The sequence below is a fragment of the Psittacula echo genome, assembly GCF_963264785.1.
Source record: "Psittacula echo genome assembly, chromosome: 1".
Lineage (NCBI taxonomy): Eukaryota > Metazoa > Chordata > Aves > Psittaciformes > Psittacidae > Psittacula > Psittacula echo.
Genome location: NC_137735.1, coordinates 20,230,778 through 20,254,377, shown reverse-complemented (window position 1 = coordinate 20,254,377; position 23,600 = coordinate 20,230,778). Strand labels below are relative to the sequence as shown.

At 36.5% G+C, this 23,600-nt stretch overlaps 1 protein-coding gene across 3 annotated transcripts in view; it reads right to left on the bottom strand.

Annotated features, from left to right (window-relative positions):
* Positions 1-23,600, bottom strand: part of STIM2 (stromal interaction molecule 2) — a gene marked incomplete at its 5' end in the record, with an annotated part of 62,917 nt that overhangs the window by 11,974 nt on the left and 27,343 nt on the right. For 2 of the 3 annotated variants that reach the window (XM_080618919.1, XM_080618920.1), the window contains 2 exons: positions 4,303-4,417; positions 15,504-15,634. In XM_080618919.1, the coding sequence (XP_080475045.1) occupies positions 4,303-4,417; positions 15,504-15,634 (246 nt within the window). Of the gene's footprint in view, positions 1-4,302; positions 4,418-15,503; positions 16,421-23,600 lie in introns of those variants that run through there. The other variant, XM_080618921.1, reaches the window with a different exon arrangement.

Genomic DNA, 23,600 nt, shown 5'->3' with positions numbered 1-23,600 from the left:
ACATCAGTGAAAACATTCAGAATGTTTTTGGGTTGTTTTTTTTTTTTGTTAATATCTTGTATATGCTATTTATTGGTAAGAAGTATTGCTTGACAATAAGACTGAAGACAGCATACATGTTTATTCTACAACAGTACTGAGAAGCAAAACAGTCTTTCTTCAGTAGAAGTCTACCGAAACATGACAGAAGTGACACACACCAGGTGTACTGAAAAGCGAGCAGGCCAGCTGAAACTCATCTCAATCAGCACTGACAATTAGAATGTGCCAGCTCCTACTAGTTAGCTGAGGTTGTAACTTTTCCTTATTTTAATCACCAGAAAATAACACAGTGGTTCAGTGGAGTAGCAACTGACAGGGTAACTTAAAGCGTATAGCATTAGCCAGCAATCATAACATCCTTTCCTCTCGCACCTGTTTTGTAAATTGATATCTTGGGAGAGAGGATGTCAGCAACATGCCTTGAGCAGCCGGGTGCAGAAGCCACAGCGTTTACACCCTGATGCAGCACTCTCTCTCTAGACTTGCATAAGCTGTTTTCTATTTCAGATTACAACTTGAGATTGATTTTTAGTTTGGCTGGTTTTGTTTTACTTTGGTGGGCGTTTTTTGTTTGGTTTGGGGTTTTGTTTTGTTTGGTTCGTTGTTTCGGTTTGGTTTTTAACTGCTCTAACAACACATCTGAAGGTGAAGACAGCAAAAGTAGCTTCAAACTTGCCCTACATGAATGTTGCTCCCTGCTAATCCATGTTAATGACCGACTAGAAGATCAGGCTGTATTTTTTTCATGTTAAATTTATCCTGCAGCACAGTGCTTCAGGGCAGACAGTCATGAAGAAAAACAAGATTACAGTGTCAGCCTCAGTACTCCTATGGGCCTCCTACTCCCTTCAGAAATCAAATTACATTCAATAAGTGTTTCACAGCAAGAAGTGGATACAGCTATCTATTAGGCTTAAAGTTGAGAACAGGCTGACCAGGCAACATAGAAAAACATGAGCTTGTTCTACATCAAGCACACAGAAGGATTCAAAAGTTAGTTCTGTTTTAGCAGGACTTCAGCAGCAACTTCAGCATGAAATATGCTGCCACCAGTAGGTTTTTAAACAGCATAAAAAAAGCAAGAGAGGTGTGACCCTAACTATCTTTTCAACAGTTGAGCATTCCAACTCCCATAGAAGAGCCTGTCATCAGTACTGTGCTGGCCCTGCTTGGAACAGCACACTGCATTATGTAATTCACCCTTAGCCAAACCCTGCTTGCATGCATTTCCAGTCTCCAGATATTTAAAAGCTGAGACAGCAATGATTAACAAAGTGTAAGGCAACCATAACATCTTTGTGATATGCATTTTAGTTCCAGTTGCTGCAAGAACCACTTGTGCACTCAATACAACAGGTGATTACACATACAAACATATAGGCAAATAAGCTATGATGTTAAAGAAAAACTACTTTTCAAGGCAGTTTGTAAAAACTAGGTTTTGGTGGTACCCAGATTAGTCTGACAAACTTTTCACGAGCTCCAGGACTGACCACCGAAGTTTTACTTTGCTACAAAATCAAATCCCAAGGGACAACACTACATCATCAAGAATGCGGCACCCTACCTATTCACCAAGACAGTTCAGAAAACTACCCAGCTGCCTTCAGTGGTGATATAGCTGCCTAGTGCTGGTTTTACAGACCCCCTTACTATTGAAACTAAATACCTACACACATCTCTTCAGACAGCAAATTCATATGATCTTAGCCTATTGGGGGGGGGGGGGGGGGAAGAGAAGGCAGACACCCTTAAGACACAGAACTTTCAAAAAACATTGTAAAAACCTGGTATTCAGACATTAAAACAAATGTTCATCTGTCCCCTTTGCTGCACTCACACCTACCACCTCTTCAAGGCCCTTGTAGGAAAAAAAATAGAAGATGCACCTTTAACTCAACAATAACCACTAAGCTTGGTGCTTTAGTCTGAAAGACTTTGTATATGTATAAATACTGCTTAGACAGAAAAAGTCAAATCAAATTCCATACAACAAGCATATACTGGCATTTACATTCAAAGAACAGACACAACAACAGAAGTCAGAGGACTATCAGAAAGCAGTGTTTTCTAGGCTTTAAACAGCTACACTATTTTCCTAGTCATTCCTCTAAATAAAGCTCTCTGTACATTATGAAACTAAAAAAATTCAGTGGTCATGGAAAGCACAAGTAACATGAGCTAGCTTAAACTGACAACCTTGAGTTGTACTGAAGGACCAATTGAAATTGTGTGGAAACACAACAATAGGCTAGATGCTGATTTAAGCTATGATGCGATTCCTTCCATGCAAGTAAAACCAATAGCCTCGAAATTCCTTTAATTTGCATCCATACAGACTATGCCTTAAGGATTCTGCAGCAGATAGGGATTACCAAAAACCTGCCCAGTGCCAGAAATATTAAAAAGCTGGGGTTTTTATTTTATTAGAAAATTTTTAAAGCTTTGAACAGAGCCAATTCTCAGGGTTCTATTCACTGTATGTTTTTCAAGGAATTACTCAAAAATAATCTGTTTTTCTTAATCCTAAAAGGCAACACCAAACAGCAATAACAAACTTACTATACCATAAACTGTATTTTCACTTTCTACCCTCAAATCTTATCTGTCTTACATCACCAATATCTTAAACGGCAAGCAACTTTAAGCAATTTGCCAAATACTCAAGACAAACATCTACATAAAGCTACATGGAAAAGAATCAACAATTCTGCTCAGCATAAACTAAGCAGCAATAGATCCAGAAGATGCTTCTGCATAAGCACTAATGCTCACTGTCCAGGGTACTACTTACAGCTTGCAATTCTCACAACAGATACCTCAACAGACTACTTAAAGTTTCAAATTACTGATACCATCATTTACACTACCTTCCACCCTCTTGTTTAATGCTGTCAAATTACACTGGTACTATAAACTAGCAGCACATAAACTAACAAACCAAAATTCCTAAAAACAGCTAGAAAGGAAAACCAGAATTTTCCATGTTACCTAATATTAAATGAAAGTAGTTTACTATTTGAGGGGCTTCATGCTTCCTAACAGTCACCAGGTCACTGTTAGCACTGCTTGGTAGTCTCATTCTAAGAGCCTCCCCGTGGTGCAACTTCAGTTTCCTCAACAGCATGCACAGTAAGGCCATTATAAGCAGGCACAGTAAGACCAGACATTCCTCTCAAAATCTTGTGTGTCTTACTCACACTGCTCACTACATTCAAGAAGCCTGGAACAAAGACATTACACAGTAGATAAATTAACTCTTCATAAATGTAAGCTATAACAATATCAGAAGTATCTACTCTAAGTCAGACAAACAATTGTAGGGAAATTATCTTCTCTGATAATTTAGTTGCAACACTTTCATTGAACAAGATCTTCAGTAAGTATCTGCAGAATATTTGAAGAGATGAGGATATAAATCACTGGTTAAAATTTAGATATTTACTACAGAGCAAATATTTAATCAATTAATTACCTCAGATTGCATTTAAATTACTTCCTACATAGAACCAGTGCAATGTTCCTAGTTTCATTTGTCCTTTGTTTCCACTTTTAGCTGTTTGACTAATACCAGATCTCTATATGCTACAATACATTCTGGACCCCTGGAAGTTTCATTTTAGTAGCTACATCATAGACCATATTTGGCAGTGAACAGCGTACTGCTCATTTACTACTGTCTTTTGATATTTGGAATATTTGGCTGTATTTACATTTTTTCATTCAAATCAAACTGGAGGAGGGATGGTGGTGTTGGGCTATCAGTCCATTTTACTATATTCCAAGTCTGAAAATATTTCCCGAAATGTTTTGACTAAGAATTCTAATTCTTTGTAGCCCAAAGAACAGTTACATCTAAATTGAAACACCCTGGACTTTCCACTTAATACAATATATCATTGATGTTTTAAAATAGCCTGACTGCCAACCCTAAGGCTTACTAAATTAAAAATGTGTTTATATGGAATTCAGTGCTTGCAACAGTCATCTTCATAAATTACAACCTCGTACAGATGAGGGTGTAAGCTAGCTTAGTTTACTTACAGTACACGCAGCACATCAAGAAAAAATTAATACTAGCTGGACTGAATGAGTTTTTAAGTAAGGTTTACATAGATCTATAAGTAACAGTACCAAAACAGATTCATGAAGATGCTTTTAAAAGGTCATCCATTTACTACTCTAAACTACTTGGTGGAAAAATTATTGAATTATGTCTATTTCAATAACCACCAAAATCTTTAGCTATTCTTTACCTACCTTCAGATGTCTTCCAGCGTTTCCACAGATCCTCAATGGTGATATGTTTGTCTTCTCTGTGCAGGTGATTATGTTTATTAGAGGCATCTTTGTATTGCATATCTTCTCTTAGAAACTGAAGGAAAAGGAAAACATCTTAAATGTCAAAAAAACCAACAGAACTACAAGGAAATCAGGCAGAGGAAAATCTTTAGAAGCTCTTCCTCAAGCAAGCAGCACACAATTCACATAAGTTGACCACATCAGACTCAGAAAACAAGTTAAACACCCTTACAGGAATTCATTTTCACAATGATTAAATCCTAGAAAAACTAGCAATTACTAGTATACTATGCTTAACATTATTAGTATGCCTTACATTTACAGTGATTACAAGAATGCACCACACAAGTCATACTACCTACTTCTCTATTCTCAACATATTTAACCAGCTTCACCTACTTGAAGACCATTTAAGATCTGAAAATGTACCAGTCCTTTATAAAGGAGTAACACTTGAACCCTTCTATACCAGATAAAGCAACTGCTTGAGGTACGAAAGAAAAGTGGTGACTAAATATTAATAAAGTCTTTTGATTAGACAACAAAAATTTTACTTCTGTTTCATCAAATTAAAAAAAAGAAGGCCATCTTAGGGCAAATTTTCTTCTTGCTAACCATTTCTCAGTGGTTACACTCCTAGTTTAGAAGCATTAAACAGAGCTGTTTCATTCTCAGTAATTAATAGTTTGCCTATGTCAAAATATCACTTTTTGCCTTTCAGTAAAAAAAAAGGAAAATAAGATGACAGAACGGAATAGCCTGGAATCCCATCATATATAGCAGTGTTGTATCAGTATTTCACAAGGCACTACAAACAGGATCTCCAAATACATACAAGAAAAAAAAAAAAAAGAAAAAGAAAAGCATGGAACTGTAAAAACCCCATTTTGTTTTTGTTTCACGCAGGCCTAGAAAAGTTGGAATCCTGGTTACCAGACCACCTCTCATTAATAGTGGAAAACTACCATACATATCAGTCCCTAGAAGCACAGCATGAGTCATGTCTGTGGGTAGAGATCTTAATATTAGTACCAGAAAGTTAACGTGGAAGCTAAGTCATCTTCCACAGCATATTGCTTGCTTTCTTCATTTCCTGAAGATTAAAGCTGCTCAGACAGGAACAGCTATAGGCAGTCATGACACTAACTCAAAAAACAGCTTTTTATGTGGCTGGTCATATGCCATCATCACCACTTCAAGCAGATGTGAAGAAGAAAGCCAAGCTAGTGATGCATGGCAGAAGACCCCCCACCTAAAATTTAGTCTTGCTTTATCTGCAAAGCATCCCACACAGACCCCATTTCTAACAAATCAAGAGACTTAGACACGCAAAAAACTGAAAAGTAGTCAATTGTAAACCATAATATTAACTCTTAATAAAAGGAGGCAGTATGGTAGCAGAAACATGCAAGAAAAGAAAACACAAATTCCCCTTATTAAAAACTTCAATCCTACTTGTAAGCAAGAAAATCTAAACACATGGGAAGGGATTCAAGTTTCTCTTCTAACTGCTAGACTTGGGATAAAGTACTATTTGCCTTCCCTAATCCAGTCAAAGTCTATGTGTCGTTTGGTTTGAGGTTGAATGCAAACCCTCTCTCATTCATCTATCACTTCAAAACTTGTCTGACGTAGCTTTCTAAAGCCTTTTGATTCCTAAAATAGTTCCATTTAGCCCATACAAATTACATGGCACTTTTAACTCCTCTTCCCTACGTATATGACAGAGGCATAAATACAGGTATTTATAGATACACAGAGATACATATATACATGAGAAATACAGGAGAAATTTGTGAAATATATGAAAACAAATGAAAATAGAAGCCTGTTAGAGCGATTACAGAACTTCTGCAACACCATGGACCAGCAACTGTAAAAAAGCACAATAAGCACAGAAAAGGACTGACTGCTGTAGCTATATGCAAATGTAAAAATACCTCTTGCATATTCCATCATCCAAGTATGCACTCCAAGCACTTCCCCAATTAGTACAGCTACCATGAAGCTTGCAATCTCCACAGCTAACATGCAATCAAAGCTGGATTAACCTTATTGACTCCCACTTCATTTTTATTAAAGGCTAAATTGAAGAAAAGGAATCCAACAATAGGAAAACAAAAAATCATCTTATTCACTAATGTCTCTAAAACTGTCCAGATTCAAGTAGTCTCGCAGCTGGACCAGCAGGAAAGAACTGACGCTTGCCCACCTCAGCTTTTCCTTTCACACTGCAAGTACCTATTGTCAACTACCATCCCCCCCACGCCTCTTGGGAATAATGTACTAAAATGACAGTAAAAAATACATTATAGTGCCCTCCCTGTAAAAGCCATCTCACTTCATATGGGGGTTAAGGTACATGTTAACACTCTTCAGCTTTCTAGTGACTGGTGATGCAATGCCCTTGGAGACTTCAAATGTCAGGTGTGGACATTTGTTTTGAAAACAAACGTTGTAGGCAATCAAGTTTCTGAAGAGGAACAGAATGAGATATATACTACACTTAAAAGGTTTCAGCAGGTTTCGCACCTGCTCTGCTAAAAGTCGCTTCAGATCAGTTTTGTTCTTAAGAAATAAACTTGCTTCTACCTTTACTGCTAGTTGTGAGAAAAAGTTGTAAAATACTTCAGGACAAGAACATTTGAACAGTTGCAGGTGCAGTCAAGTAAAATCTGAATTGCTGTTAACAATACTACATACAGGAATAAAGAAGATTCCGACTGATATACTAAAAAAGCTTCAAGGTGTTACGACTCACACCAAAGCACTAAAAGGTACTACAAGAAAGCATTCTGATTTTCAAAATGGGACAGGAATGGGTTACCTTGGCACCCAGGTAAGAAATACAAACAGTTTGTGGAAAACCTGAGGCATTTCATGTCATTCACAAGGCCTGCAGAGGGAGCAAGAGTTAACGTATGAATTCATATTCTCAATACAGTGCTAGAGCACAACCTGCTACAGGGTCGGGGAGGGGGGAATGAAAACCCCACTTTCAAATTTCATCACAAATACAGAAAACAAATTCAAGTTCAAACCACAAGATTTCCTGGGAGAATAGCACAACAATGGAACAGATATGGTTTACACTGAGAAGCTACTTAGAATATTTGACTAAGTTCCTTTTTTAAAAAGGGGCTGTTAACACACAAACTTATAAACAGCTTGCATTTAGTAATCAGTATGCAGCTGCTCCTCAGTGGAAGATATTATGCACTTGTGAGAATTTCTTCAAGAAAAGAAAGTAGCTCCTTTTCTGCTCAATGCTACCCATATTGCTCCCAGATCCTGTGAGAATAATCACAATGACTTTCTCAGTGAGGTTCTCTAATAACAGATAGTCACAGCGGTAGTTACAGGGTGCACAGCTGGAAAGAGGACATCATGTTTCAAAGAATGAATGCATTTACTAATGACATGAAACACCACTCTTCTGTTTAAAAGATCTTTGTTTCATAACTGGCCTAATATGGAAGTGCTCCTTCTAAGAAAAGGAATTGTGTCCTAAATTGAAGAAAGCCATAAAAAGAGGATTTTTCTGTTCTTTGTCATGGCAGCTAATCTCTCTTCTGTTGCTCTGATCATTAAATATACAAAGAAAAGGTTAGAAAAATAGCTTTAAATGGGGAGGTTAAAAGAATAAGCTTTAAAAAAAAAAAAAATTAAGAATTATCTTAGCCAACATATTTACTCAAGAGGGAGAAGGCCATTTAAGACTACAAAGTTGAAACAAAGAAAGCAGCAGATAAGATACCTAAAAACAGTGTGAAACAAAAAAAAAAAAAAAAATCATTTGTCAAAGTAGTTACTTCAAAAACAAGTAAAGTGTAAAAAAACCCACCACACCTAGACTCAAAACTGGAGCTTTGTTGATCCCAGAAGTACCATTACAACCATGCTTCTACAAAGATTCACATCCCAAAACCTAAGGTTCAGCAGCATAATACATAGAGAGGAAACTTTCTCCCTCCTGGAAGGAACAAAACTTGTGGAGTTCTGGGAAAGAGTTACAAAGTCAGGTAGCTACACAGCCACCTTTCTTGCTCTTCAGGAAGCTTTTAGTACCATAACATTCACCAAAATCCAGTCAACACATAATCAAAAACTAACCTGAACTAAGAGCCACCAAAATAAGAAGAATAACTCATTCCAATACCAGTTTGACATGGAGAGCTTTAAGGTCACATGCAACAACACAAAAAGTTCACATATGTTAAAATACAGAAGTTGCAAGAGATGCCTGGTCCTTGAACAGCAAATGAAGAATTGCATTCTTTTGCAATTGCCAGTGGAAAAGTAAAAGTAACTACACTCACTAACTGCAGAAGGAAGCACTCATGCTATGTTTACATTTTGTTCTGTGTGAAAGCTCAAGTTCATGAATTTCAGTTTCATCAACTTAAAATAGACTCTTTAACTGACAAGTTTACTTTAAGAACAATTAGTAAAATCTCCTGGCAGTGTTATGTCCTTCAGTTTTATCCCTTTAAAAGAAAACCTGCAAAAGTTACAACTTCGGTTTTCCTCTAATCCTACTTTCAGGTACAGCCAGTAACCGTTAGACAGCCTCCTAATACATTCCCTCTCATCTTCTGCTACCAGACTCATTGTGGCTATCACAATGTCACACTTACTGGCAAGTAGGCTTCTAAAAGGCAATATACAATGATTCAGGTATGACAGCATTCTCAACTGCCTACTCTTTAGAAATGGCTTCTAACAATGTTACACAGTAAAATAAGAAAATGTATTTAAGCATAATAAAACCATCACCAGAAAAAGTTAGGACATGGTGTTACTATGTTGCCAAATGTTACAAAGTGTTACCAAGTACATTTTAAGTAATCTACAAATTCTGTTGGAAAAAAAAAAAAAAATATTGCAGCTCAAAACAAAATTGTAGCTATTCTATTGCAATGTAAACTTCACAATCTCTTCAAAGAATTTCCATGGGGTCATTTCATTGTAGCAGGACTAAACACCTGCAGGCTTACACAAACATGTACAGACAGCTACATATTAGCTTAAGTACCTCCAAGGAGGCAAAGGCATGAAGCAGGTCTGATCCAAATCACATTGCAAAAAGTTTCTATGCAACAGTACACGTGATACACACACTGACTCTATACAGGACACCTTAGCACAGGCATAGCCACAGACTAACATGATCATGTTTGCAGACAAAACCTGGCTCTGAAAAAATCCAGAATGTGCAGACATGCTCAGAGTTGCTTATAAAACTTCAGGAGACAAACTGAGTTATAAAATCCAGTGTGGGGAAAAAAAACAAACCAAAAGAACAACCAACCAAGACAAAAAAAAAAAAAAAAAAAAAAAAAAAAACCACCAGAACACCCTTTACTAACAGATTGACAACCAACTAAGGGAATCAAGGTAACCCAACAGCTCTTGGGGAAAAAAGGTTTGCTACCCTGGTTAGGCCACTAACACACCAAGGAGCCACTCCAGTTTTATGCAAAACAAGTGTGTTCAGTTTCCAAACTGCAGCTAGTATTTCTCTACATGCAGAACTTTGCCTAACCAGTTGACACTGAAGCATCAGCTAGTTTACACAAATATGAACACCAGTTTAAGGACCTTTACTATAGCAATAATGACAAAACCAGTATACTAAGGCAACTTTACAGGACATTTAACACTTGCTGAGTGTATATCTGCAGACAAAATAAACCTAGAGCTCAGTCTATAGCAATGTTTCTCCCAGTTGAACTTAAAACACTCTGCGGTGCTCCTGATGCTTAATCTTCTGCTAAAACTTCTGCTCCCTCCAACAAGTAACAATCAAAAGGAAGAGAAATTCTGTACATAAATTTGCTGCTGGTTCAAGAACACAGAAGGACTATTCATTTAAGTCATCCGAGTTACTATTAAAACTCTGAAAGTGTTTTTTTGACCTCACACTTCATGCTCCTAATATCCAAAATATACATACTTAAAATGGGAGTATCACACTCCCTTGGTATCTAGTTCTTCAGGATTTCTTGTCATGGAATTTCTTGCCATTTTGCCCATAGTATTTAGTACTCATACTGTCCAGAACAGGTTACTGAAATGAATGGGTCCCTGGTCCAGACTAGTAAATCATGTATTGTTTACTTTTTATATCTCTCAAGGAATCAAAGAACAAAGATCCGCAAACTTCTTTACCAACTCCCCTTTACACAAATTGAACAGGCAGGTCTGTTTCAGCAGTAATTCAGAAAATTATTTTTCTATGAGAAGATACATGTTAAATTTTATTTCTCCAGGTTTTCCTGAAGTATGATATCTTAATTTAGCAAGCTTGTAAAATAGATTTTAATGTACAGATGCATATACCATTTTAATTCCTAAAAGAAAGGAAGCATAAACAACCAAGAATAGGACTAGCAAACTGATTATGTAATAAAAGCATGAACTGGTTCTCCTTTATTATAAAACCTTTAATCACAAATTAGCGCTAATGGGAATATATATTGCAACACACATTTCTGAAATCACCCCCCTTCCATAAATTTTTTATTTTGAATCAAGTAGTTAACACTTGACCTCTGTATCTTCCCCATTTCTATTTCCTTCTAGATTCTTCCTTTGACTTTTTTCTTTTTAGACTCCACCTCTTCATCCCCTCTTCAAAAACACAGCACATACTTCAAGATATTATGTTTGTTTCAACTCTCTTGGATTATTTGCATCCAAAATGCAAATATTACCTCAAGCCCTCAAACAAAAGCTTTACAGAGGCCATCCATTCAGAAGATTGTCACTTCAAAGGAAGATCATGGGCTGTCAAATATTCTGCCTCTGTCAAACATACTGTAGCCAAAGTGTGAACAGATTATACTAGCTACTTTTTCTGCTTTAATCTCTGTATAGAAGACAATCATACTCCCTGGTTTAGACTACTAAAACTAGGTTCTTTTCAATTCTTGCCTCAAGACAACATTTTAAGTCAGGCACTTTTTTTACATACGACTTCTGAGGTTCCAGCTTCTTTGACTGTACTGTTAAAAGCTATTCTCTGATTGTTTCATGCTTTCAATACTGCAGTTTCTTCCTCCCCACACAGTTTTTTGTTTGGGTTTTTTTGGGTGGTTCTGTGTGGGGTTTGTTGGGTTGGGGGTTTTTGTTAAGTAACTATGCAAGTACACACAAAAAGCCTAGAACAAAATATTAAGATATTAAGTGATCTATCCACACAGAGCTGTAGATTCATGCCATTAGCTCTGTGTGACATTAAACACACAGTAAGATATTAGTATTTCAAAACATCAACTTACTCTATTTGTACAGTGAGATTCCTTGAGAAAATTTCTTTATGTAGGATCTACATATAAAAGCTCTTTGGAAACAGGAAAAACCTATGTAAATAGTGAACATATGATAAGTCTTACTGCTTTTGCCTCTTCATCATTAAAACGAATCACTAAAACCACACATGGTGGAACAGATGCTTCCTGAGGCAGGTAGCCTCCCACAACACATGACTAAAACCTCAGTTAGTAACGTGTTCTCCCTTTCAGTTACCCTTTTACAGCCTAACTCTAAACCAGTTTAAGCAATTGCAATCTTTTGTATGCTAATAAAAGAAGTAACAACAGAAGATAGATTTGATAGAAAAATTCATATTAGCCTGCCCTAAAAATTCAGGGCAAGTATTAGAAAGTTACATGAATCCTGACTGGGAAAAAAAAAAAAAAAAAAAAAAAAAAAAGAAAACCACAAACATATGAGTAGCAATGTCAAAATGCTCGTTTTCCCTAAGTATTTTGTAATAATTAGAATTAAGAAAGTACCTTCTAGTGATTTTGAAAGTTCAGGGGGTTTTCATCACTATAAATACCTTAAGTTATACCATCTAGTCTAACTCAGGTAAGAGACTAAACAATAAGTAAAAAGCATAACTAACCAGTCCATGCTCAAACTAGAACCCCTCTATCTTCCTTAGAAGACTTTGACAAATCCCTCATGTGTTTCAATGACTAACAGATCCTGTGTTAAAAATTTAGATCAAGTTTCCCCACATCAATTTCATCAAGATCAAATACAAGCTTCTTTCCAGTCCACACAAGGTAGATCCAAAGGGCTTCTAGTATAAGACAATTTTTGAGGAAATAAGTTTCTAGTAACAGGTAAAATTCTCTTATATTCTGAAGAAACTCTTCCTCTATAGAATGATCTTATGTAAGGATTCATTTTACAGAGGAAAAACAAACTACAACATAAAACAGGGCATGACGAACATTAGGAAAAATAGAGTGCAGATGAAATGTCTGCAACTGCTGTTGGGATTTCTCAAAAGTATAAGCAAATTGAAGTGGCTACAAGAAACAGTTCAACATCTTTAGCTCCTCTTACCTTCCTTCTCAAAATAATATATTTACAAGAACTTCCTTCCTTGGTGTAAATATACACTTGTAATTTGTAACACTGCTTTAGTGCTGGTAAAACAGCAGAAAGTTGTACTTTGTGACATTTTTCCTGCCAAATATCTGATCAACACACTCAATGTATGGCTCTTCCAGCAGTCTTGCAAGTAAAAACCATGAAGCATGAAACAGGAAATCCATTACCTAGCTGTTAAGTAAAATCCCTGTATTCTATGTAAACTTCTAATCAAATGGGGTTTTTTGATTATTAATCCTCACTTTTAATCAAAACAAGCAGCATTACCCACTTTGACAGAACAGAAAAAATCTGGTTTTGAAATAGTGGATACTGGGATATATTTAGTATATATTCAGACCTACTGTAATCAGGTAACTGTTTTTAAAACATCAGATCTCTTAAAGGTTATGGTAAAGCTCCAGTAATAGTGTTAACAAGAAGAACATACAGGTTATTAGTTTAACTTGCAATTAAATTGCATTTCTCATTCATTTCAGGTTTGCTTTTAATGTCTTAAAAGAAAGCACTCTGTGCAAATACATATTCATCATTGATTTGCACAGAAAATATATGTAGAAAAAAGCTAATTGTGGGATTTATTAAATATTTCTTCTATGGTTAAAAATGAGCTTGCAGAAGAAAAGATTACATTTCAGTCATTTTATGCACAGTCAGTAGTTTGAATATACAGTTTCATTCATCTGTCATCACCCCAGCAATAACAGCATCCCTCATGAACTGTTTTAATTTCAGTCACTTCAACAGATTTTAAGAGTAGCTTCTGTTGCTGGGGTTTATCTTGACATTTCACTGGAACAAAATGAAACTTAAGATCAGATATAAAGATGGTCCACTTGAAACCAGGACAGATCTTTTGATTATTAACAAGATTTTTCCCAATGTATAAGTATTTCAGTGTTTTCTTTTAACTTTCTTAACAAATACAGCACAAGTCAAGAGAATCATACAGTGCTGAGAAGCTCCTTAAGGAAGCTTAAACTCCATTACTAACATTTCAAGTTTGCAGACTGGATTGTGCCTGTCCCAGACATTACCGACTAACCAAACTTTCTGCAGTAACAGAGCTAGTCTGTTTCTAGCACCTGAACTACCCTCACCATGACACTCCCTAAGGTACAGAGCAGATTTTTTCCCTCCAAAGTTATATTAGTCTGGACTATTCTCTCCATTGTATCATATTCCTTCACAAAACTCCTAGCAACAAAGCATCAACCACCGCTGATGCTGTTTGTACAATAGTCACACAGAAAGGTACGTAGCATCACATTAAACTTGACAATGGTAACTGACAACTCATTCAGGGAGAACAATCTTCCTAATGTTACAAAAACAGGAAGAAAAATCAGCAGTAGATTCTTCTCCCACTCACTTCCAGTGAAAATGGGCTTTAGAACCACATGGCAATACCCTCTTCACTCCCCTTCCTTTCTCAAGCCTATACCTGACAACTGCCAGAAAGCAAAATAAGCAAGAACAATGAAACTACATGGATGTTTCGGTTCCTACCCAGCAACTCTGAGAACCCCAGTGGTAAAGTTGAGACCTGCCTGTGACAAGCAGGTTCAGGGCAGTGACTCTACCCCTTGGCTCTCGTGAGACTCCATCTGGAGTACTGCATATGGTCCCAACTTAAAAAGGACATGGACATGTTGCAGTAAGTCCAGAGGAGGGCCACAAAGATGATGAGGCAGCTGGAGCAGCTCCCCTACAAAGACAGGCTGGGGGAGCTGGGTTTGTTCAGACTGGAGAAGAGAAGGCTCTGGTGAGACATATGAGCAGCCTTTCAGTACTTAAAAGGTGCCTGCAAGAAAACTGGAGAGGGACTTCTGACAAGGGTATGTAGCAACAGAACAAGGAGGAATGACTTTAAATTGAAAGAAGGTAGATTTAGATTAGGTATTAGGAAGAAATACTTCACTATGAGAGTGGTGAGGCACTGGAAGCAGTTGCCCAGAGAAGCTGTGGCTGCCCCATCCCTGGAAGTGTTCAAGGCTGGGCTGGATGGGGCTTTCAGCAATCTGATCTAATGGGAAGTATCCCTGCCCAGAGCAGGAAGATTGGAACTAGATGATGATCTCTGAGGTCCCTTCCAACCCAAACCATTCCATGATTCTATGATAAGCGCAAAGACCTTTCCAGGACCACTAGAAGCCTGCCTACCAAACTCATTCAAGCAGTCACAAAAAACTTCAGGCAGGTCTGCATAACCTTCCTTAGGCAGTACTTGCTACTTGCCCATAAAATGCAAGCAAAAACACATTTAAAAAAAAAAAAAAAAAAAAAACCACCACCAAAAACCAGGAACAAAAAAGCCACACCTTTCTTGACTGCTGTCTGTAACAGGTATTATTTTGCACCATGAAGTCTTAGGAACAGATCTAAAGTAAAAAGCAAAGACCAACAATGCCTTAAGCAGGAAAATCTTGGAGCAAACAGATTAAAATATGAGGTGGCAGATCACATCAACCTCACTGCAAGCTAAACCAACACCATTTGCCTACCTCTTACACTGACCACAAAAATAGCAGCTTTTATACACAGTTGTATAAAATTTTCCTTTAGGCTAAAATAAGAGACAATAATATTCCATTTCAGACAATTCTAGAAGTTAGACTTTCCTTCTACATTTGGCTGTGGGAAGGGCTGAATTAAGAAAAACAGTAACAACTAAAGTGCTGGAACATGAAGAGCAGCTATCTAAAACAGACAGACCTCATGTATGCATAAGTAAAGGCTTTTACTCCTACCTCATCACTTTCATCTACTTCAATACCACCATCTTTGTCATCATCCATTTGCTTATGGATCATGCGGAGAGCTTCTAGACTGAATCGGTCCTCCTCAGTAAAGCACGGTGGGCTGAGTGAACTGCAGGGATCTAAAGGGAAGGGGGGAGAAAAAAAAAAAAACAAACCAGAAATATTATCTACTGTCGCTCTACAATATAAAGCTCCCAAGAAAAACAATGGGCTTAAATTTCTGTATGTGTACATGTCCTTCACCTCGCACAGCCAGGAGGTCATAGATACCAAATTCAGCCGAAAACTAATAATTCTTACAAAAAAAAAAAGTGAAGGTGGGGGTTTAGGGTTGGAGGGGAAAGGGGGTCAACTCTTCATCGGGAGGGAAGCCCAAAGAATAGGCTAGAATAGTTTGGATATTGGAATTTTTTTTTTTTTTTTTTACCCCTGTAACTGCTATCTCCACCTCTCTTATCTATCATCCACCCTCAGTAATATATCACTGCAATAGCACATAAAGTCACTGTGCTTTGCAACCTCTTTCTGAAAGCCTGGGCTAAACAGAGCAGAGGAGGAAAGAAGTGTCATTCCTACAATTATAGCTTCATAAACAGGTAACAAAGGAATGACAGCCATACTGCAGAGCATATTCAAATTAGACAGACAGTACTACTAGATGCAAAATATTCACAGTGGACTGCAAGAGAAGCAAGCAAAGAAAGCTCAACTGATAACAACACATCATATTCTCAGCCACGTATGTTCTGATTAAAAACACCAGAATTACTGTGGAGCAGGTTTCCAGGTCAAAAATAGCACATTTTCATCTACATTCGTTACCAAAGACTAATGATTTGCATGCATCTGATGGCTCTGCTTCCACCATGTCAGATTGTTATAGCTCTGTTATTTCCCTTCCACAAGGCACATGCCAAATGCTCCAAAAATTCTACAAGGCATGATCAATTATCATTAAAGATTGTCTTTCACAGACCTTGGCATTAACTAATAGCCATTTCATTAATTCTGATGTACTGAACACCAAAGAACAGAAGGTGGAGAAGGACACACAAATTAATTTTTGAAAGTTCAGCTTTAGTAAGGTAGTGAATTCCCACTGGAATAGCCATTATAAAAATGCACTCACTAGTCCCATAAACTGGTCAACTCCAATCATATCAAGGCAAATACAAATTGAGGCAGCATAAGTAATTTTTGCTTCTAGTCTACCAAAGGATTAAGCTTCAATGTTACTATAGATTTTATTAAAGGCTCATTTATATAAGTAATGAAAGGGAAGCACATATAGAAATGGATAAGATCAAAAGTTTGCACAGAAAAATATATTTATTAGTTTAGTACCTCCATACCAATTGTGTTAGCATGATTCTGACTATTATAAATTTAAAAACAATCAAAAATAATGGATGCTGATAAGACAGCTTGCAGAAGGCTATAAAGCAGAAATACAAAGGTAGCAACCACAGCATAGCTGGAATCTCTAATGCATATTAACAGGATTGATCCCTACAGCTAGACACGAGTCAATGCACTCTTACTTTATACACCAGTTTTATTACACAGAAGTTAACAGTTACCTGTTATCTGTGTCCATGTATCAATTGAAAAATAAACAAAACAAAACCCAACCAAGAACCAACCACAAAAACAAACCAAACACCTTACTGAAACCATCCCAGAATGGAGATGCTGAAGTAATGTGTCATGAAAAAAAGGGAAACTGAGTAATTTTATGTTTAAAAAAAAAACACCTTCTATTTGCCCATCTTCGCTTCATTAGAAAAGGTTTAATTTGTACAATACACAGTCTTTGGATTTTTGCCTTCTAATGAAAATGTTACAATCATGGGGGGGGGGCTAAAAGACTTATCCTTGTAATACAGAGTATTTGCTGTAGAAAGGCTTCCCTTGCAATAGTATGAATCACTTCAAAGTTCTGCTAATAATTAAATTCCAATAGCCACAAACAAAGAAGATTACATTATTTTAAACACAAACATATTTCAGAAGAACATTTTTGTACTGAAAGATTAGTTCTATACTATGTTTTAAGTTAGAAGAAAGCATAATTGTCAGAACAGATGAACAGGTCCTCCACACTCAACTTCATTTGTAGTTATTCCTAGACTTACATAGAAAACATCAGACCAAGTGTTCAGCTCGCAAGCACTCACTCAAATGCTTCTTTATTTTGTTCAGCTGAAAGCCCAGCTTTTCAATTAAAAAAAGTTTTCTCAGAGTACATTTTCTGAAAACTGAGGTTTTTCAACTCTTTTCTCAATCAATTTCTTAATCAGAGTATTTATTTATCTTAAATATGACTTTTTTAGTTATTTAAGAAGGAAGGCACTTTAAAGAGCTACGGCTCTTCTTGAGAGAAGTAAACAGGCTGCTTGTACTTCAAATGTGCCATGTCCTGGCTCCAGGAACACTTGATCTCTCTTTCAAGACAACAGAGTTTCAATTGCTCCTTTTGGAACTGAGAAACATGGAGCAGGACCACATCTCGACTGTAATAAAAATTAACCCACTCTAAACAGAATCCAAATTTACCTTCAAGGTTATTTTCATACGGTAAAATTAAACATTCCTAGACTGACAACACTTGTCATCCCTCTACTCAGAGAACAATCTCATAACAATTTACAAAGCCACAACCTAAAGAATAAGTGAAAAACATTTCACAAGCATACCTATGAAGCCCTACCAACCCCAAAAACACCTGACAAATTTAATGACCTGCAGCTCTACAGAGGATTCTAGCACACATAATTTTGCCTCACTTGCATGGCAGAAACAATTCAAATTAATGTTACATGAAGCATGGCTAGAAACTCCCAAACATCCTGTTAATTAAGATAAAAGCCAAGAGGAAAAGTCTGAATATAGAACAAGCACCACAAACATAGGTCTGAGACCATGCAATAAATTATAAGACTAGTTGATAGTTTATTTTTCAATTTGAATCTATTGAAGGTGTTCTGGGATTCCAAACCTTCTATTGTACTTTAATGACAAACCATTTCACATCTGGACCAATTTCACTGTCCTAGTCTGGTATGTGTGGCATAATACACTCAGTCCAAAACCATCATCGCAGGAAAGAGCACAGGGATACCAAGTTCATTCAGGGAGTAAACCTGATATTTTAGAATCTGATCCTTCCTTTAACAAAGAGCACAGAAGAATTAACAAAGCAAACAACAGAGATACAGTGTAGATGAGTTGGACAAGAGTCATACAAGCACACCATATGTCACTCTAGGCAGGAGTTATTTTACAGCCCAGTTTTTCATGTTGCTCAGAAGCATGGAGTTTTTAGAAACTCAGGTCATGATATGGAGGGAATTTGCTACTAAAAAATTACATGTCAAATTTGTGGCTCAACAAATGCAGCAGAGGCTTTTGAACTGACCCTTCCATCTGCCTCAAGTAGCTCAGTAACTGGTTCCTAGCTCTGAGGCAAGAGGAGAAAGTACTCTTCACCAGTCCAAGGAGCTGCACAAGGCCAGGGGTACAGACCAGTCTTACACAAGACAGTTTGATAGTAAACTGAGTATAGAGTTATCCAAGGGGGTATACAGGAAACTTTGTATTTGCAGATAAGGGGAAAGTAACACTTACACTTTCCCCTCCCCCCCCCCTTTTTTTTTCTCTTCTCTGTCTTTCAATGAGGTTAGAATAAGGTGAGACTACAAGAAAAACTCCAGTTTGAAACTCTCCTAAACATTAGAATAATGGCTTTTTCATCCCATTTCCTAAAAGCAACAGGGGTTAACTTAAAATGACAATGTCAACACAAACCACTAAGGAAAATTAAGTACATCCATATCTTCAAGCATTTCAGCAAAGTCCTTGAAATTTATTTCAGGAATACACCATTAGAAATGGTCCCAAAGCAAAAGAATACATGCACCTTGCAGTCTTTATCTATCCTGAACTTTTCCCTAAATTGCTGCAATCATAACAGACTTCAGAATGAAAGACTGGCAGACAAACAGCTAGTAATCCTGTGGTCATCCCCTCCACACACACACACCCTGCTGCATATGGACACTGGAGTATAGCAGCTTTGTGACAGAGGGACCCTAGCAAGTGTTTGCACTTCCTATCTGGTCTCCAAAGCATTTGAGCCCTCAAGTCTTTTAAATGCCTCAAAGAGCCTTTCTAAGTAAGAATACGGGGTCACACAAAACTTTTATGATTTTCAAAGGTACCTGGAACTTGACACACACCTCCAAATTTAAAATTTAAATGCTTTTAAATTTCCCTGTTAGTTCACTCAGAGCAACTTTGTGTTGGGAGTTATTGGATAGATAGGCTACTACACATCATTTCTGCTCTGTGAGGATGTTCGGCATTCACAGAGAAGGAAGCACACTTTTTTATGCTAGCATATGGCAGTCCTATGAAAGTCTGCAGTGCTTCCGTGACAGTCTTTTTCTGATAATTTCAGGAGTGTACCATGTTCTTCTAGTTTTATGATTCCTTGTTCCTAAGAAGCCATCTGGGGAGAAAGGGAAGCCTCACAGAAAAGGCAAGCACTATACAAAGTGTCAGCTTCCTAAGTACATACTCTCAGCTTAAAATAACTGTTTCCCAAGAAGTAGGATTTCTTTGCATTTTCCAGAGCAAAGCAGGTGGCCACAATATCCCCAACCCCCCCAACAAATGGATTTTTACCCAACTAGGATTTCTCTTTCATTACATTTCTTTTGTGCTTTAGTTCTACACTATACTTTAATACATAACAGTTTTTTCATCAATTTAATATATTCCTTTCAAGGCAAGATAAAAACCATAAAATAACCGTAAAATAACAAAGTACAAATCTGGGTGTCAGGTACAGTAGAGACTACTCAAATTACTGAAAAACAAGTGTTTTCAAGAATTTCACCAGATGTTCAAAACAGCTATTCACAACAAAGGCAACAAACATGTTTCTTTTAGCTTAAATCTTTACATAAGGTGTCATTAAAGTCTTCAAATGCTTGAAGACACAGGCTCAAAGTAAGCTTTGTTTAATCTTTCAATTAAAAGCTCCCAAAGCAAATCACTCCTACTCTTAATAATTAAACTACTCCATATGGCAAGTAGGCTGAGCAGGATATAACTGTTAACTTGACAAAGTCATTTGTGACATTTATTTAAATGATTAGAGTGGAAAATAAAATTCATCACTGCAGCACATCTTTCCAATAAAAACATTTTAAAAAATTTTGACAAAAAGGGCAGAATACACTTAATCTTTTAATCACAACACTGATTTACTTAAATGAGCTTCCTAAAGAGGAAAAAATGCTGTAATACTAATTACAGCAGGGAAAGGGGTGCAACAGGAGAGGAGAATCAGGCCACTGTTGTCTCCAAAGAATTTTACAATGCAAAATTTCACTTTCCATTACCCCATATTAGAAACAGACAATTTCTGAAATCGTCTTTCTAAGCTCATGTAGTAACAGCAGATAAGACTCAGATAAAACTCCTGACTGCAAAGCCTGGTATCTGAAGCACTTGTTTCTGAGCATATGTGTAATGCTTAGTGACTGGTAGCAATTCAGTTAAAAAAAGTAAATTAATAAACCCAAAGATATTTGCAATTCAGCTCCATGAAAGCTGCCGTAATTCTTTTCAAATCCACTAAACATCCTTCAGTAAAAACAGATCGTTTTGAACAGCCTTAAAATAATTCATTACCACTTCATTATATATATATAAGCAATATTCCCATGGGAAATCCAAACCTGGCTCTGTCACTACTGAGAAGCATCCATTTGGTCTGCTACTTCAGTACCTTTTAATACATGCAAATCAATTATATTTTTAACCCTGCATGGAAACTTGAAACTTGATCAGGCAAGCAAGGCTTTGATTTTTCCTTAAATCACCATTAGCTCATCTCTGCTTTCTCCACACCCACAAAAAAGCTGTCTTACTCTGAACTTAAATTTCCTATTTTTATGCCAAGGAAAAAAGTGAAACCAGTTTGATATTTAAAGCAAAAATTCAGACAATAATGCCATTACAAAATCAAGTCTTAAAACAGTTTTTGATTAAGGCTTTTCTAATCTTTCCTAGATAAAAAGCATAAAAAGCTACAGAACAGCAGAGAGTGTTAACTTTCTGATCATCTGTTAAGATATTCAAAACATCACACACTATTTTAGAAAACTATTCAAGAACTCTGTAGCAATAAAATTGATTATTCAACAGAAAAGATACAAAATAAATTCTCTAGAGAATTAAGTTTTATGTCAAATCTAATTTCGCTTTGATTTAACTGCATTGAAAGCAACTATCCCAAATCAGCAATGCTTGTTTGAAAAGAAAGTTGCAATAAGGGGTTTGAATACATTAATCATGTCAAGGATTATACAGAGACAACAGAATATCAGTATAAACACTTCATTTAGACTCTTAGGAAATTAATTATTAAATTACAACACTGTCTAATTAAACAAAAAATCAAGAAGATGGCTTCATGGCTTTTCCATCTTCTTCCCACACCCTCCCTGAGCAATGACATAGTTTGAAGGGAAGAGGAAGCTGGACAATTACTGTACACAATGGTCAAAGGAGACTGATTTAGAAGAGGAACTCCTGCCAACCCTGACAGAGCAGGATGAGAGGAAACCGGGAGATGCATTTTATGTAAGCCATGAAAAATTCACCTATTTTCCTACTTCCAGCCTTACATGTACTTTAATGGTACTTAATATAAAACCCCAAACACACATATGAACGCTCAGTTAAAATATTAAAAATAATAAAAAAAGGATACCAGATATCTAATACCTCCTCTCAGTAACAGGAAAATCGTCTCACTTATTAGTACAACAAGACCAAGAAAGGAAACATTTAACGCAGTTTAAATCCAAGTACTCATCCATATATCTTGATTTTGTAGTAAAGACTATTTAATGCTCCTTTAAAAATGTATTTTGTACTCTTTGCACAATATCATAATTACCATTTCAAATTTGAATAGCTCCAAGAAAAAAAACAAATTAACACAGGCTGAAAGATGATCTAAATTAATAACTTCACCTGAAATAAAAACACACTCTTAACTCAGACAATATATCCCACACATTTAGAAGTTACAGCTATCAAAGAAAGAGGACTATGAATTTACTATTTGAATTCATTTCTGAACAGAACATTAATAAAGCTGATGAAAAACTGCAGATGCATATTCATATACATTCAGTGACTATTAACGCATATCACATCTAAGCACATAAACAACACACATCCAAGCTTCTAATACATTTTAGGTCTGACTAGTTATCTACCACTGTTCTAACAAGTTTCCTCATTTTCTAACAGCAGGAAGCTGGAAAAGGTGCAGTATATCCCTGATCATATACTTTAATCTGCCTCAGAATTTGTCAGCTCTTAAGGAAGAAGAGCAGCATAGCATTTAAGCCACTTTCTTAACTTGGTCAGAAAATTAGAAAACCAATTTACAGGTGACCCTCAAATGTCTGACAATATGCCCATGTGATTTCTGAAGCAAACTTCCTAGTAATGGTTTCCTAAATAAAACCCCACCTTCTTGCTTAGAATTCTGTTCTTGTTAACACCTCTGCTGCATATTAATCTGGAAGCCTCATATTTAGCCTCTTGGCTAAGTATAGGGTCAATATTCAGTGTACCGATTTCTTTTCGGATACAGCTCAAGAGCATAAGCCACATTGAATTCCTTTCTGGAAGACACTAATCCGCAGACTACAACCACCACTATATTATGGCTGATAATGAAAAAGTCCACAAACTTTTTTCATGCTGAAAGGTAGTTCACAGCTTCTTAGAATTAAAAAAAAAAGGGGGGGCTACCCCTGAAAAGCATTTTACCATCTTACCTAATCTGAAAAAAGTTTAGTAAAGGCATTAGAAGTTTTACAGGTGTGGCTTTAAGATTAAAAAAAGCATCTTTTAAGACCTAAATCCTTACACTCTCAGAAAAATAAACTACTAAAATTATAAATTAGAAGAGTGTATTAAAGTCATTGTTTCCACAAACTCTTGATATATCTTTAAATTTATACTATTAATCACATCATTTTTTCCTCTGATATA